At 34.7% G+C, this 16,771-nt stretch overlaps 1 protein-coding gene across 5 annotated transcripts in view; it reads right to left on the minus strand.

Annotated features, from left to right (window-relative positions):
- Window positions 1-16,771, minus strand: part of LOC118750094 (ATP-binding cassette sub-family A member 3) — a 59,000-nt gene that overhangs the window by 32,646 nt on the left and 9,583 nt on the right. For 2 of the 5 annotated variants that reach the window (XM_036484828.1, XM_036484827.1), the window contains exons 6-11: window positions 11,760-11,984; window positions 11,536-11,686; window positions 11,287-11,463; window positions 10,556-11,215; window positions 10,370-10,477; window positions 1,959-2,147 (exon numbers count right to left, since the gene is read on the minus strand). In XM_036484828.1, coding sequence (XP_036340721.1) covers window positions 1,959-2,147; window positions 10,370-10,477; window positions 10,556-11,215; window positions 11,287-11,463; window positions 11,536-11,686; window positions 11,760-11,984 — 1,510 coding nt within the window. Of the gene's footprint in view, window positions 1-123; window positions 2,148-10,369; window positions 10,478-10,555; window positions 11,216-11,286; window positions 11,464-11,535; window positions 11,687-11,759; window positions 11,985-16,771 lie in introns of those variants that run through there. The other 3 variants (XM_036484830.1, XM_036484829.1, XM_036484831.1) reach the window with 3 other exon arrangements.

Genomic DNA, 16,771 nt, shown 5'->3' on the forward strand with positions numbered 1-16,771 from the left:
TTGCCAGTCAAATGATTTGTCAAATGATGGTCACTGTTCTTGCAGGGTGGTAATGCTAAGTGCACCCAACCATCTACCCTTAAATTTCACATTTCTAGAAAATTCTAAAAGAAAATCGACAAGTCTAATGCAAGAATTTCAAAATTATAATTTTTATTAAAATACAAAAATCAAATACATACATACATGGTTCCATCTGTGGCTTAAGTTGTTGCATAAACTTTGTTTGCAATTACGTTACGTAAATATACATTCATACATACATTTCAGCGTTAAATAGAAATATCAATGACTGACCTTATGTACATTGTAAAGAGATTAATAAAAATAGTTAATATTTGTGTTAAATTATGGTGTTTATGTTGTACATTTAAAGCTAAGTATAAGCATTTGCTACTAATGAATACTTTTTTCAGAATTCATTAACAAGTTTCAGAAAAATCCATTCGCTTAAGAATAAAAATTAACAAAATACATTTGGTAAATAGTAAAATAGTACCAAAACTATAATACTTTTAGAGTAGAAACTAAAGTCGTTCGCATTTCTTGATGGGCAATTTGTAAGTAAATTTCATGAATTAATTTCACAGCTAAATAATAATTTTAGAACTAGCTTGCATTTAAGTAAGAAAAGTGTTTTCGCTTATTAAATTTTTATATTAAGTAGTATACGTACATACAAGTATATGTATATATCTATGTGCATATGTATGTATGTACTGCACGCAAATTGAAAGCAATTCAATCGATTTGAACTCGCTTTTGTTAACATTTATTTGCAAATATACATGTAAATACGAGTATAACATTTATCTATGTAAAAGCTCGTTTTCGTCAAAAAGACTTGTTTGAGACTTTTGTTTTCATTAATGCACACGTAAGCAAAAATAAGTACATATGTATGCATTTTAATTAGAGTACCATTTATTTTGTAAAGTATGTATATACATATGTATGCCAGTATATAATAGTGCATATATTTGTATATACATAGGCACGTTTAGTTGTTCTTCCACTTAATAAATAAGTTTTGCACTTTAGCGCTTGCTAAGTTTATTCGTGTTCCCTATCTGTCCACATTTCACCCTTCAGCAATCTTTCGGCCTGAATTGCAAACAACCTCCCCCCAGATATACTACATATTGACATACCTGCTACATAAATTAATATTTCCTTCACATCTACTACACTTTGCTATACATTTGTGCAATCATTGCATATGTATGTATACATAAACATATATGTATACATATGTATGTGGTATATATGCATATGCAAATATGTATACATACTTGTGCGTACTAGGATTATTTTTAAACTGAATCTCCTTTGTTTTTCGATTGCGCTGTCGTTATTTCATACAGCTCCTGGTCCAATGACTGCTGCTGGTACTGATGGTGGTTGTCCCGTTTTGATCCCGACATGCAATTCGGCATTAATTGTCACTTCGGACAGCAGCTGCAGCGTTTCTTCTTAATGCTTTATTTTTAAATTGATGTTTAAGAAGAATGAAAATTCTTATTACCATAATTTACTCATAAACGCAATATGAACGTAACTAGGCATGCAAATACATATGGATATGTGTGTAATTGGATAGGTAAGTTTGTGTAGATATGTATGTATTTATATGAATTTATTTTATACAAACGTATATAAGTACATATGTATGTATGTATGACAGTAAGAACGTAAGTATTTACAAGTATTCATGCAATCTCATTCAGCTGTTATTAGAGTGGTTAGTATTTTTTTGCCATGGATTTTCCTACGAAAACTTTTTTCGATTTCGTACATTACATATAGGTTTGCCAATTTAATGCCAATGTAAGCTCTACAGACTATATGTAGATATTAGTCAAAATTAATAATTTTAAGTGCGGAATCTGTGGTTGTGTTCAATTACAATAGACAAATTCACAATTTAGAGCTATACAATTAGAAAATCTGTTGCTCACTTAAGCGTGCGTGGATCTTCACGTTGGTACTTCGCGAATTCCAAGAATATCTCCTCCAAAGTTGTCTGGCTGATAGAGTAGTCTTCGATATTCAAATTATCGCGATTCTTTTCCATTAATCCAAATATACTAGACCATTTAATACTCGATAGTGGAATGTAGAATGTGAGAATTCCCTGGTACTCCTCCCTATTATGAAATAAACTTGTTTATAGTATGCGTATTTAAAAAACAATGAAATAATTGATAACGGTTGGAAATTGTAACGCGAACCTCACGAAGAAGCTCGAGCTCTCCATGTGCTATGGGTACGGTGACCATCCGTTCTGTTTTTTGCAGGACCGTACTGTTATTTAAAAGTCTGTCCTGCGTAGTTTTTCAAAACAGAAAACCCCCAAAATGTACTGATTTTTTCCAAGTGTCCTGCCTTTGTCCCGCATTTTCTTCGATATTTTAAAATTAACTTTTCCTAATCGAAACAAAAGCAGTGTCGAAACTAATTGATAACTACATAAGGGTAAGCAAAACCACCAGAACCAGAAGGTTCAACCAGTCAATGCGTTCTAAAGTTACGGACAATTGATGACGAGAAAATGAAGACCAAATATATCAATAGCACTGTTCTACAAATTTTGTGGTAATCGCTTAAGAAAAAAAAATGTTTTCCAAGCCAATTTTCTTTTCAAACAAGCGTTTTCGTAATTTAACCTACAGTTACTTTGCCGATTTCGATGAAAATTATTAGTGTTACAAGCGACCAAAATCGAAAAAAGTGAAATGTAGATGTTACGGATCACAGTCTGCATAAATTATATACTTTTGCAATACCTTACGAACTGTAGGTCATTTCATGAGATATTGACGAATAACTGAAAACAGTACAAAAAATATGTTTTTCGAACAAATATCGAAAACACTTTTGGAACCATGGGTATTTTTTTCGTGTCCAGCGACCCACGTTTGCCTAAAAAATTTACTTTACAGAGGTTAATATTTCGTGTAAAGTAATATGTAATATGCCTTATTATAATTTTGTAAATATTCACTACAAAAGGGTTAATACCAATGAAGCAAATTTAAAATTGGATTAATAATTAACAAATATACACTCCTCGTTATTTGAATAGAGCACCTTACAGTCCTTAGTAGTTACAGTTTTCCTTTTGTTTGTTTGATATTCCTTAATTTTTTATAAAAATATAGCATAGTTTACGTCTAAACCCGATTTTAAATTTTTTGAAAATTAAAAAAAAAAAACAAAGGTTCGACATTTTTTTTTTGACGGTGCTGCGCTTTTTCTTCCATATAAAAATGTTGTCAAGCATACTTTGTATGGAAGAAAATCCAAAAAAGGGTGCGCTATTCAAATGACGAGGAATGTATATATGTATGTATACGCAATTATATGTAGGTAAATTTTTTGAAAAATTGGCCTGCATTTTCAAAATATATTTGTGGTCACCGTAGCTATGGGTGATGGTTTCCGATTATGGAAATAACTAAAACTGTCGAGATACTTACGGTAAATATTGTAAAGGGTTACTCATTTTCTATTTGTGGAAGAGAAGGGAAAACACTGAATATTTGGATTTCGAGGAAGTTTTAATTGATAATAACGTTGGAGCTATGCCAATATAAGCGAAACAATATCATTCAAATGTTCTCTACGGGACCGTTTGCAGGACCTAAGCCTTTTAAGGTAATTTTAAAAAACGTTCTCACGAGATTCAGCAGAAACTCGGTCATAACACATGATGCAATAATGAAAGGTGTTATACGTTGGCAACTTCTCGCTCTAATCCGCCATCTTGAACTACCTTAGGAGAAACTGTGTTGTTTCTTTGCTAATTTCACTGAACATTTCCCAAAATATTAGAAAAAATTCTAAACAAGCTACATTGATTCAATTTTCGTTGTTCGTTGTTTTCTAACTGCGTGAAATTTGGTAAAGGTACTGGCCCAATGCAGGCTTGCTTTGCTAGCTTCACTTTGAGAACTGTCAAAACTTATTTGAAATATACTAAAACGTATGATGGCTGGCCAAATGACAGCTTTTCTTCACTTGCCTTAAAGGCCTCAAAGTTTGAAATAAGCAAATGTTTTATTTGAAAGCGTTTTGCAGGCTTTTGACAAAAAGGTATGATCCCGTTCTAAGTGAATTCTTACGAACTGCTGCACACTTTTATGGGCCAAAATTTGCTTACGTAATTAAAAAAATATATATATAATATAAGTAATTCAAAGTATAATAAAAATGATTTTATGTTTCCGTATTTAAATTTATGTAAAAATCGCTGGCTGAAAGTTGCTAAGTCCATTTCTACAAATTTTACAGGAACTTTGAATACAACATTTTGCGTGTTTAAAGCAAAGCAAAACTCCATACGAATCAGAAGGATTCGATCTATATTAAAAGATTTCGTATATTTTGGCCTTATTGGATTTCTGAGGCCTCTTTTGGACTTAGAAAATTTACTTTTCATTGAATATAAACGAGAAAAAATAAAACAAGTACTTTAGTCCTTAATTTCTCTTGCTTCCTTTATCAAAATATGAGGTTTGACAAACTGTGGACTTAGCAACTTTTCACACAAAGCTAGCGATATTTGTGATGTCAAACTACTGGTCAGTCGTCTCTTGAAAAATTTTACTTTTTTTTGTTTTTAATAAATGTAAATTTAGTTACTACTAGTCAGTCGTCTCTTGAAAAATTTCCTTTTTTTTGTTTTTAATAAATGTAAATTTAGTTATGTATGTATAGTTATTATCATTCCTTTGAAATGCAAAAATGAATTCGCATTAATTTAAAAATAAATCTGAAAATATTGTTTTGTATTACTTTTTTTTTTAATTTTCTGGAATTTTGCGGAAAAATTATTCTTAGTGTAAGGGAACAGACCTTAATTTTTTAACTACATAGCTGATAGCTTTGACAGCGTTCCAAGCCACCATTTGGCCAAACGAGTTTTTGAAGTAAATCGAAGCAAATTTAAGTAAGCAAGGCGTGCAAAGCAAGCCGGCATTGGGCCAGCGCCTTAAGTATTGTAATAAAACCGAATTATTTAATTATAATGTTGTTTTATAGTGTTGCGTCCCTGTTGCGCCTTTGCATTAGTGTGTGCGTTGTGCTTTAGACACGTTGAAGTAAGTTGAAACCAGGTTTTTGTTTGTTAAAAACCTAAAAAGCCATTTATTCGCAGATTGTTTGTATGCGTGTATTAGATTGCTGCGTTCCTGTTAATATACACACCGTCGTTTAAAGTACAAAACCGCGTAACTGACATTTGCTGCTAAAAATTGGACTTGCTCACACAAGTTCTTGGCTTAATCCTTATCCATTCCTGAAATATACTAGCCAAAAATGCGATTGCTTTTTAAAAAAAAGATAACCATTTTGAAATATGAGTGTTTTTACTCTCTAGAAAATAATTTATGCAACCTCGCATACGTGGGTTTGCATTATCTTGATAAGCGGCTTTGCATTTTATTGATACACGGTTTTGTACTTTAAACGACGATATGTAGATGTATGTACATAAATATATATCACATATATTGACTTAGATATGTATAGACAATTAATGATGTGTACATAATTTTTTTTATGTTGAAACTAGATATGTATATAGTATGTTATCATTATTATTTAGTTCAAAAAAGTTCTATCTCAAATGAAAATACTTTGAAAATGTGCTGAGATAGGGCTTTTTTGGAGCGCCAGCTCAGATAGGGTGTTTTTGAACCGAGTTCTGAGATAGGGCATTTTTCAATCAAATTCTAAAATTGGGCGTTTTCCGGCCAAATTTTTAAAATAGGGCGTTGAAAAGTTTTCTGATATCGAGTGTTTTCAACCTGGCTGCCGAGATAGATCGATATTCCACTCAGCCATCGATATATAGTCGCGTTTTTCGGTATATGGAAGACGATTAAACACGATTTGTTTTTATATCGATTCTAAAAAATCAACGGTAATTTTTAGCCACTTCAAACTTGCATATAATAAGACTAAAATTGAAGGGGCTATAAAACTGAGTGCTCAAAAAAATTCTAACACTTCTGAGAAAAAAGTGTGAATTTTGGGTGAAAATTTGTTGTATTTATTGTAGTTTTCTACGAAGTTTTAAAATTGGGTTTATATGGGTTTTGTTAGAAATTGAACTTAATTTTTATTGCAAATTCTTAGAAATAAATTAACATGAGAGGGAAATAATATCACTTTGAAATGGGGTTTCTAGTGATATGACCGATACTGTATGTATATAATAAATTTTGTACAATTAAAAATCAAAGTGGATTTACTAAAATGAACACAACGTATTAATTATAAATTCTGAAATATATTGTTAATTTCAAAAACAAATAAATAAAACATTAAAAAGCTTGCTGTATGACTCGAACTTGGATGTACGTGAACTTGTAACACTGTGGAACACAAAAAAACCTTAGTGCGAATATATCAATTTTGATAGCTGTTGGCCATACCAATGATGCCTCATTCTCAGATTTACTAGATCAATTCGTGTTCTCCGAGAAAAAAAATTTCACGATCCAAAAATCTTAAAAATCTTTTTTCTCCAAATTTTGAACATTTATCGTTTTTGGCCTATATTTTGTGGCAAATACCATACAAAGCAAATATAGGCCAAACAACGAAGAATTTTCAAAATTTTGAGAAAAGAACTTGGCCGCTATACTCAGATTTTTGAATCGTGAAATTTTTTTTCTCGAGAACACGAATTGATCTAATAAAACTGAGTATGAGGCATTATTGGTATGGTCAACAGCTATCAAACCTAATATATGCGCACAAGAAGCCCATTTGAAAGAGGGGGGCAAAATATCACACGTAAATGAATTCCTCTATTTGGCCTGTACAATATAAGGGAAACATTTCAAATTCATAAGGGATAATTTACTTAGTGATGCGGAATTATATATGCCATACTGTTCTAGCTGGGTATTCATCAGCTCAAAAATTTTAAGCATATTATCATATTCCTGTGAATAAAAACACGCCTAATTTAATAATAATAATAATAATATCCCAACGGTTTTTACCCTCCATTCCCGCCCAACCGCACGAGGGGCGCAGTCCGCATGACGAACGGAACCAATATTTTAAATTTTTGCGCCGAGTCACGATAGGCAGGAGTTTGTTAAGTGTCGAGATCTAAAACTGTTCAGCTACAGAACTAAATTCATCAGCTGATTTTATGTATTTATATCAATAATTCACTTATTGAGAGAGGAGAGTATCGCTTTCTTAATGCTGAAAAGCGGATCTGATATATCAAACGTGCTGGAATGAGAGTTAAAATCCTGGCATAAGCAACGGAGTGGGTCGTGCAATTCAAAATTGGTTTTACAAGCTTTCAGAAATATGGGACAAAAGTGTCTTGATACGCGTGAGGGAACATTAAAGCTTACATCAGCCAGAAGAGACGGACTTGAAATTGAGCCTGTCAGTAATTTAACCATAAAAATTATACCAAGCATTTCCCTGCGACTGGCAAGTGTAGGAAGGTTAATAAGTTTTAAGCGACTCGTATAAGGTGGAAGACTATATTGAGAATCCCATCGGAAATTTCTTAAAGCAAAAAGTAGGAATTGTTTTTGAATTGATTCTATCTTGTCTGAGTAAATTTGATACCTTGGATTCCAAACCACCGAGCCGTATTCCAGAATCGGCCTAACTAATGTTGTAAACAGGGTTTTAGTGATATAAGGGTCACTAAATTCTTTTGACCATCGTTGATTACTTTAATTATCTACAACTTTATGACACTACCAAGCCATATATATACCTATTCAGATAATCGGAACGCTGTTGAGAAGGCATACAATTTAGTACTTTTTCAACTAAAAGGCTTTTTTTCTTCCCGTTTTTCTTGTACTTCCAAAATACAATATTGACCTAAGGTAGTTCGATTTCGAGCTGTCACAACGTACAACACCATTCATTATTGCATCATGAACAAATATCAATGGCATTTGAAAAATGTCAAATTCCTTGATTTACTTTCACATGCGCGAAATGAATAATGAATTGGAAAGGCATGAGAAATATTCACGAAACAATGTCATCGTCCGACACCAAAATAAAGCAATCATCAGCGTATGGAATCAAGGGTATACCCTCTGGTGGTGGAGGGAGTTTGAAGATATAGTAGTTAAGCAGTATGAGAAGGACACCACTCTATTGAACCCCCTTTTTGATTATTCTCGGCTTTGAAATCTGATTTTGAAGCCATACCGTTAAGTACCTATCACTCAAGTAATTCCCAGAGGAGGACTTTAGTCCCGGTGAGGGATAATTTATCGATATCTTCAATAGAACGCCAGAATGACTTGAATTTTTCCTGAAACACACACTGTTATTCCAGAAAAAGCATCCTGTTTAGGCCGGGAACACTCATTAATCAAACGCAGTGATATCTACCGCTCCCTCATTTTGGTCAATTCCCAAGCACAGGTTTATAATTATGGTATTTAAAAGTTCATACTGAAACAATACAAATCGTCACTACCAAAATCTTCACTTCTTCAGTGAGAACAAAATATACTGAATAACACTGCTATATTTCATAACAAATATGTATATACTTACAGCCCGGTTCTGTGCACTTAATAAATTCAATATTTTTATAATTTGTCAATTTTTGATTATTTATCAAGAACTCCCAATTTTTGCACAGATGTTTAAATCTATTTTCTTGATAAATTATCAAGATTGAAAATGCTATTGACAATTATAATAATTTTTTTTAATAGAAACAATTTTCTAACAAGTAATTACTGCATGTGCAGTTATTCTCATTTTCGTTGTTGGTGTTTCCGACAGGGTAGGAGTATGATGTAATGTGGAACGATTTTCATCATCCCTTGTCAAATTTTGTTTGGAGACAAACCGGTTTCGGCGTTGTGCCATTTTCAGTGTAATTTTTCGTTCGGAATGTGCCGATACTTGGACCTGCGACTCACGGAATAATAGCACCGGCACACAAAAAAAGTGGCGGGTACTTTTAACCGTTCGTTTGACTCGTACAAGATTTCGAGTAAATTGCGAAAATTGCTAATTTTTTCGGGATTTCATAATTTACTGTACGTTGAAATATATGTCGGTAGGTGTCGAAATACATGTCGGTAGATGGGTCTATGGAATAATCAAAACGATTTATCGTCCCGTTTCTGCCTTAACCACGTATCTACAATTTTTGGGAAAACTAATATTACCACTTATAACAGCTCTTTAAGCGTCACACTATTTGAAAATAGAACAAAGACTTAATGAGGGTTCTCACTACTGTTAGTGGAATCAGAAATATTAAGTAAAAAATGCGTTTATTGTATCCTAGGGGAAGAAATGAAGCATTTTTTCTTACTCTCTCTCTAAAATACATCTATTGCAGATACGAAGTTAAGGCAGAAACGGGACGTTATGGACCTTACCAAAAATTAGTTGTGTTTGTTTACAAATTATACAGTAACTTGCCAGCAACTCTCCAGTAACTTTATTTCTAAGAATTCGCTCTCATAGAAAAAATTTGCCAAAAAGTACGCGAACGCTATTCCAGTAATAATTTGCAAGTTTCATGAACAGCTGATAAATTGGTTGTTTATTCGCAGCAAATTCCTAATAAAACAATATATTTAATATTTAAATAGGTTTATTTTGTGAAATTCAACAATAAAAACCCACAAAGAGTTTCCTTATTAGTTTAAATAACATCCAGCAACATGCGATCAGCTGTTTTTTGTATTGGCAAATTCTTACAAGTAAAAATTTATCCAGTCAAATCTAGTAAAAACTTGCAACTTCAACTGTCATTTTTCGCTCTCTCAATTTCCCCTACTTTGCAAGTTTTTGCGTACGAAAACGCCAAAACATGAAAATTCGTAAAAACTTTTACTGTATTTTACTGGAAATGAGTAAACAAACGCAACTATTGCCAGATGGCCAGTATTAAAATGTGGAGGGTAGAATTCAAAATTTATCGCAAAAATTCGAAAGTTGTTTTAAAAGTGCAGCCCTTGGTGCTGCCACTGTAATTCAAATATTTCCAGTATTCGAATATGAGATGACTCTAATGACTCTAATTTAATCGAAGTAATTTTGTAATTACGCACATTCAAAACATGGTACATTTCTTTCTAGTTATGCAGATAAATGTTTAGTTGCAAATGTTACCAAAATGAAATAAAAGTTACCAAGTTACCAAACCGTTTAAAAGTTACCAATTTTGGTAGAAAGTTACCAATTGTGGCAACCATGTTAGCAACCATAACCATCGGCCTCTTACGACATTTACCGAAGACAATCTGTTAACTTGCTGATAATAACTACCCCAATTATGGATGAAGGCTTCGAAATGCCTCGTGCAAAACTCAAAAATGAGTTCTAGAATACGTACTGTAATAATGCTTGTGGAAACTTTTGTTCAACAAATTCCTTCACCGTGGTAATGTCCTGCTGCATCTTTATGGCCATAAGCGAAAGATCGGTGCGACCACTTCTAGAACTAAATATTATGTATATTAATCATAGTAGTAAATTCTTCGAAACATTCAAACAACAATGCATGAAAAATTCACTCTACCTTCTTGCTGATGGTCTCAACGGATCTGCCGCACGTCTTACTTTGAGCTTCAAAATCAAACCCTTCGAAAACTTATTCTTCAAGTGCTGTGTAGAACCAATACACTTAAATTCGCCATTCACCATAATAGCCAGGCGTGTACATAACGCTTCACACTCTTCCATACTATGCGATGTTAGCACTATAGATTTGCCAGAGTCGCGTATGCGGCAGACCATATTCCAAAGTTGACGTCGCGCAGCTGGATCCATTCCCGTTGTTGGTTCGTCAAGGTATATCACACTAGGGCTACCGATTACGGCGATTGCTGTACTCAATTTACGTTTGTTGCCGCCACTATAGGTCTTTGTCGGCTTATCCAAATGTTTTGTGAAACCGAATGATCTTGCCAGGTCATCTATGATGCGACTAATCCTATTGCGACGTACACCACGCAACAGGCAGAAGATGTGTAGTGTCTCGCGTCCCGTGAGATCGTCTAGCAATGCATCGAATTGTGGACAGTAACCGATGTCCTGGTAAATCTTACTCATTTCAGACTCCAGTGATAAGCCCTTAATATAGGCCGAGCCATAGGTAATGCGTTCGTCGCCAGTCATCATTTTAAATGTAGTCGTTTTTCCGGCACCATTTACGCCCAAGAGGCCAAAGCACTCATTTCTAGAATATTAGTATTGTATTAATGATCAATCAGCTAGAAAATTAGGTTAAAGTGATTTTTGTTGACATACTCCTTGACACACAATGACACCTGGTTTACCGCCAGAAATTTGCCATAATACTTCGTGACGCTATTCAACACCAAATTTTGATTGGCTAATTGATCGCTGCTCATTTTTAATATTCGACTCTTTTCATTATCCACGTCATCATCAAAGTAGCCATCCTCAGGAGGTGGTGGTGGTTTACTATACATGGTCATAAGCAGATAAAGCTCGAATTTAAATACGTATGTGTGTATATTCAAGACTACAACTTACAATGCCCGTTTTCTGATCATATATATAATTTCGTCGATAATGCCATACTCCCGCGAAATGATGATAAGGAAGAATACTACACCGGTTCCGACCAAGTACAACGTTTCTAGGAGAATACCTGGTTCTTCGTACGCAAAATAAGGTATTGTTGCTATAAATAACAAATATTAAACGAAACATGATTAGGCTTAGTGGCGTATTTTTAAATGATTTACGAAACTTACAACAACACTTTGGCAAAAGAGCGCATCGCAATGCATCGGGTAGAACTTGGAGAACTTCACTATTGCAGGTATTTCGTGTTGCCCAATTCACATACAATTTATTCCAGCTTATCGAAAGCGAAAAATGTGGGAATATTCTGAAGAACCACTGTAAACCATCAGCCACGTCTTTGGTATCGAAAGCCTCAAAAGACATTATGACAACAACTACGAAAAGCGCGACACCTGTAAAACACGACAATAAAAACGATTATTATGTATAAAGTTAGGGATGTCTGTATGTGTAGGTAAGGCAACTACGCTATGCTATTTATTTTTTCTTGCATCTTGAAGTCTCGATGAAATAAAACTAAATTTGTATCGCCAAAATCTTTGTGGTAATGAACTAATAAATGAATGGTTACTTCGAGAGGATTTTAGTGTCATGAAAATCTAGTAAATTTTATAAACAAAAAAGACAAAACCGAGTTTTCAGGATTATGTCTGAAAAGGTATTTTTGAGAGGTCAATAGTGCTCTAGCCGGTCAATAGTTTCGAAAATAAATAAGATATTGATTTTTTATGTTAACTTAATATTCATATTTGACTGAGAGAGAGACGCGTATAACAAAGTTGAGGAGGTAAAAAAAGAGGCAGAATTTTTCCAAGCCTGGATACTTGATAAGAATGTTCAATCAGTAAATATTACGCTTGATAGAATCTTTTTGTCTCATGAATTCTCCAGACAGAGGTTTCTGCTACCTAGGAAACAATCTTGCTGATTTCCGCGACAGGGATAAATGAGGTAAATGTCTACTCTGATAGCCAAGCTACAATCAGCGCTCTGGACTCGCTTACGTTGCGCTTAAAGCTAGTTGGGTAATGCTTCACATTTCTTTCGGTTGAGTCTGAATATTTCCTTGTCAGACCCCATAAGAAGCCCTCTTGAGTCAGTCTCACCCAGAACAAATGAACTGGAATAACTTTTGCCTAAATATGTACATATCCTGGCCAGGATTTTTGCAGCCAACTCAGTCCCGTTTCCTAACACGTTAAATTTCATACAAAGTAGATTTCATCCATTAAACAGATGGGTGAAGGTCGTGCCCTTGTCGGATCTCCTACTACCACCTAAGCAAACGCTAGGCAAAATGTCGGCACTCACTATAGGGCGACTACATGGAGTCATCTCAACACTTCCTCTTAAACTGCCCAGCTTTTGCTAGGTTGCGGTTTAAACGTATTTAATTTTTGCAACCGAACTATCTATTGTCTTCAACTAGGATCATTTCCTCTTCATTCTCATCATGGCTTAATTTTTTCCGTGCTTTTTTCCGAAACTATTCGGTCTTAAAACCTTTTGAAAGCGGTTTAACGTTTTCTTGTTTTTCTAGTGACAAGCTTGTTGAGCTCTTAGCTTTTACAGCTGTCGATCTCTTTCCAGATTCGAGAAAAAGTCGCCTCACTTTACATTTGAACACATGATTTTGCCCTATCGCGTTGGCCCATACACCCAGAGTGGTTTTGTTAGAAGCGCATTCCTCTCTATAACAGCGAGGCCTTCTTCGCGCTCATTGGCCATATATACATACATAAATGTAGAGCTCCGCACCAAAAGGTTACACACCGAGATAATGCAACCAAACCTCAATTGAGTCGTATTGAAATCACTCGACCGCACCGAAATGTAACAATTATAGAAGAAACAAAAATAAAATTTCCACTGTTCTTTTTTCTACTTTACGACTATCGCCGCATGTAGGTTGCACCTATGAGTCAATATTTTGTCAGCCGTCAAGTTTTGCTTTCAAGTCTGCTCGTTCGTGGGCGAAGGAGGTGAGAAGAGAGGGGAGGAGCACAGATACCTCCGTACCGTCAATTCGTTTCAACTTTTCTTGTCTCTTTTGATCTTTTCGTTGCTTCCCATTTAGACTAGGTTCACACAGGGAAACTTTTGTTGCTCATTTTCGGCAATTTCTCTTTTGGTTGTTGTTGTTGTAACAGCATACAAACTCCCCAAAGACTTTTTGGGGAGTGTTGCTGGAGTGACAGTCCTTGGCCAGATATAAATCTGGGTCGTTCCGGTTACGTAGACCCGACTGTCGTGGGAACGATTTCTCTTTTGGTGTTGCCCTTCGCGTTCACACTGAGAAATTCTTCTGTACACAATTGTTGTTGTCAGCTGTGAACGGCCAACTAGAATCACTCAGACGAACGAGAGCACAAAGCGTGTTGCCCGAGCGCGACAGCCGGTTCTACGTACCGGAATGACTCGGGTTTTACCCGACCAAGGGCTGTTGTTTTGGCGATCTAACCCCGTTTAGGTTGGCGAAGTATCTCAGAAGTTGTTCGTCCGTAGGGCTACATTTGCTAGTATTCTTCTGCTTAGGGCTGGCATCGAGTCAAACCCAGGGCCAGAAACCTACACCTGCTGTGTATGCCAGAGACGACTACACCACAACTCCACCTAAGTCAAGTGTAATGTTTGCGAGGGGTGGAGTCACCTCAGAGTCTGCTCAGGACTACGGACACATCGGCAGTGGACCACATCGTTTGTGGCCCCCTGCTGCTCAAACAGAGCAGCCTCCACGGCTAACCACAGTCCACCTGAGGAGCCCAACACAAACACCAAAGCACCACATAATAACAACACAATAGACCACACCACAACCACGACAGACCACATAACAGACACAACCGCACCACCACCCACACGCCGCCGCCAACAACTCCTGGTTCCTCCTAAAATCTTCACGGTATGTCAGACCAGAATATTCCTTCAATTAACTGTAACGGACTTCTTAGGAAGATCGAGGAGATAATCGTCTTCATGGGAAGACATGGTATACTTGAACAAATACTTGAATGGTGGAAATGGTGAGCAAACTGTATACCAAAAATTACGTTTAACCCTCCCAATTTTCAAAAGAAAAAGCAGTAAATTGCATGAAAATCCTGGCTCAAATAACGGAGTTGACAAGAAATTTTATCGAATGACGCTAGGTAATGAACTTTTCGGCGTACTTCTCGCCTCACTACAAGTGTACCAAATAAGCCCATGCAACGCATTTCCTAAATAGAGAATACGTCCCACTTATTTTTTACGAGTACATCGTCCAACCGGGTAGAAATACCTTCCCAATAACGATCCGGATATTTCAGTCACCCATGTTCGGGATGGTTTTTGGGATATCACCGTCTAATTTAGTCGCGAGTAAACGTGCAAACCTATTTTACAAAGCTTTTCTCAACTTGCAATGTTGTATGTCCAGACCACCATTTATACTATAAATGTAGCAAAGCTATTTAGGCATCATATCAAAGAGATACAATTAGAAGACTCTAGATGTCGCCCCGCCAGAAGAAGTTAAACATTGCGCGTAAATATATGCACTATTTACATACGCTACAGCGGAAATGGACGACACGCCATTTCTTTAATGAAATTAACTGCTGCTATATGTATGTATGTACATATCGTCACCTAAAATGCAAAAAGTCATATCTAATAAAAAATTCGAACTTCGCTTTTTGATTGCACTGCAAGTTGAATTATTTTAATATGTATCATACAGACAAGACTAAAAAAGAGCAAATAAATAAAATTTAAAAAAAACTGTTTTAATATACATACATCGCTTTTATAAATGGACTATAAATAATATAATAATAATATTTCCCAATCCCATAGAATTTGTTTTGATAACTTTTGATTTTGAAATTTTAGCAAAAGTCATTATAAACCATTTATGAGATTGAAAATGAAAAGCGGGGGGCGGATGTAATAGACTTGAATTGATATGAAGGTTAATATACATATGTATGAATGTGGATATATGAATAACGACCGCTTAAAATCGATCTCAAAGTTGTACTTTCTCTGTAGAAATTTTAGGTCTATGTTATGTAGTTTGACGTTTTTCGTCTCATAAATGGTTTATAATGACTTGCTAAAATTTCAAAATCTAAAGTTTTCTGCATAAATTTCTGCATAAATTTGTTAGACACTATAGATAAAGTTGTCCACATATTGTGGAATAATTTTGTATTTGTATTTGTATTTATTTAATTTAATGATAATTAGTACATTAAGATATAATCTTTTCTTGCACAACGATGTAAATATAAGCAATTAAATACCTTAATAATAAAAAAATACACAGATAAAATATTTAATAATTTAAAGCATTAAGTAATTATAAGTTATCAAAACAAATTCTATTTATGGGACTGAGAAATGTTATTTTCTAATTTTTAGTCTATTTATAAAAGCGTTGTATATTAAAAAGTTTTTTTTTTGTTTATTTAATCTCCTTTGATAACACCTTTCCATAAAGGTGAGCTTAGAAATATCTAATCGTACCTTTTTGTGTTCATTTTAGGGAAGTTGTTTATCATTATATAAATAGGCAATCATGTTTCCTTTACACCCCTTTTACGGCTAGACTATACTTCTAAGGTATAAACAGGCAGTGTGTGCAGGCAATTTTTAAAATTTCAAATTAGTTTAAAATAGAGCGAAAAAATCAATTCAAAAGTTAAACCAATACCAATGCCATACATGTACATGGTTGGGGCGGAAATGCCCCCTAAATGTATGCTTTAATATTGATAGTGAATTACAGAAACGTGCTAAGCAGCAGTTTAGGAATAAGATGTATGTTTGTATGTACATGAATAGATTAGACTCAAACAAGGAAGAAGGTAAAGTTGAGTATGGAGAAGAAGAAAGGGATAAATATGGAAATTAAAATAAAAGTAAAGAAACCTAAAAATAAAGACAAAGAGGAACGAAAATTTAAATACCTAACCTAATAACAATGGTGGGGGTAAATATGTAAATGAAGAAAAGACTGGACATATTTAGATCAGGATAAAGGAAAAGATAAAGGCGTAGAAAAAGATGAAGACCAAGACGAGGAAGAAGATTAAGATGAAGATGAAGATAAAGGTGAAGATGAAGATAAAGATGGAGATAAAGATGAAGAAGATGAAGATGAAGATGAAGATGAAGATGAAGATGAAGATGAAGA

This window comes from Rhagoletis pomonella, unplaced genomic scaffold (genome assembly GCF_013731165.1).
Source record: "Rhagoletis pomonella isolate Grant_MI unplaced genomic scaffold, Rhpom_1.0 Rhpom_scaffold_00139, whole genome shotgun sequence".
Taxonomy (NCBI): Eukaryota; Metazoa; Arthropoda; class Insecta; order Diptera; family Tephritidae; genus Rhagoletis; species Rhagoletis pomonella.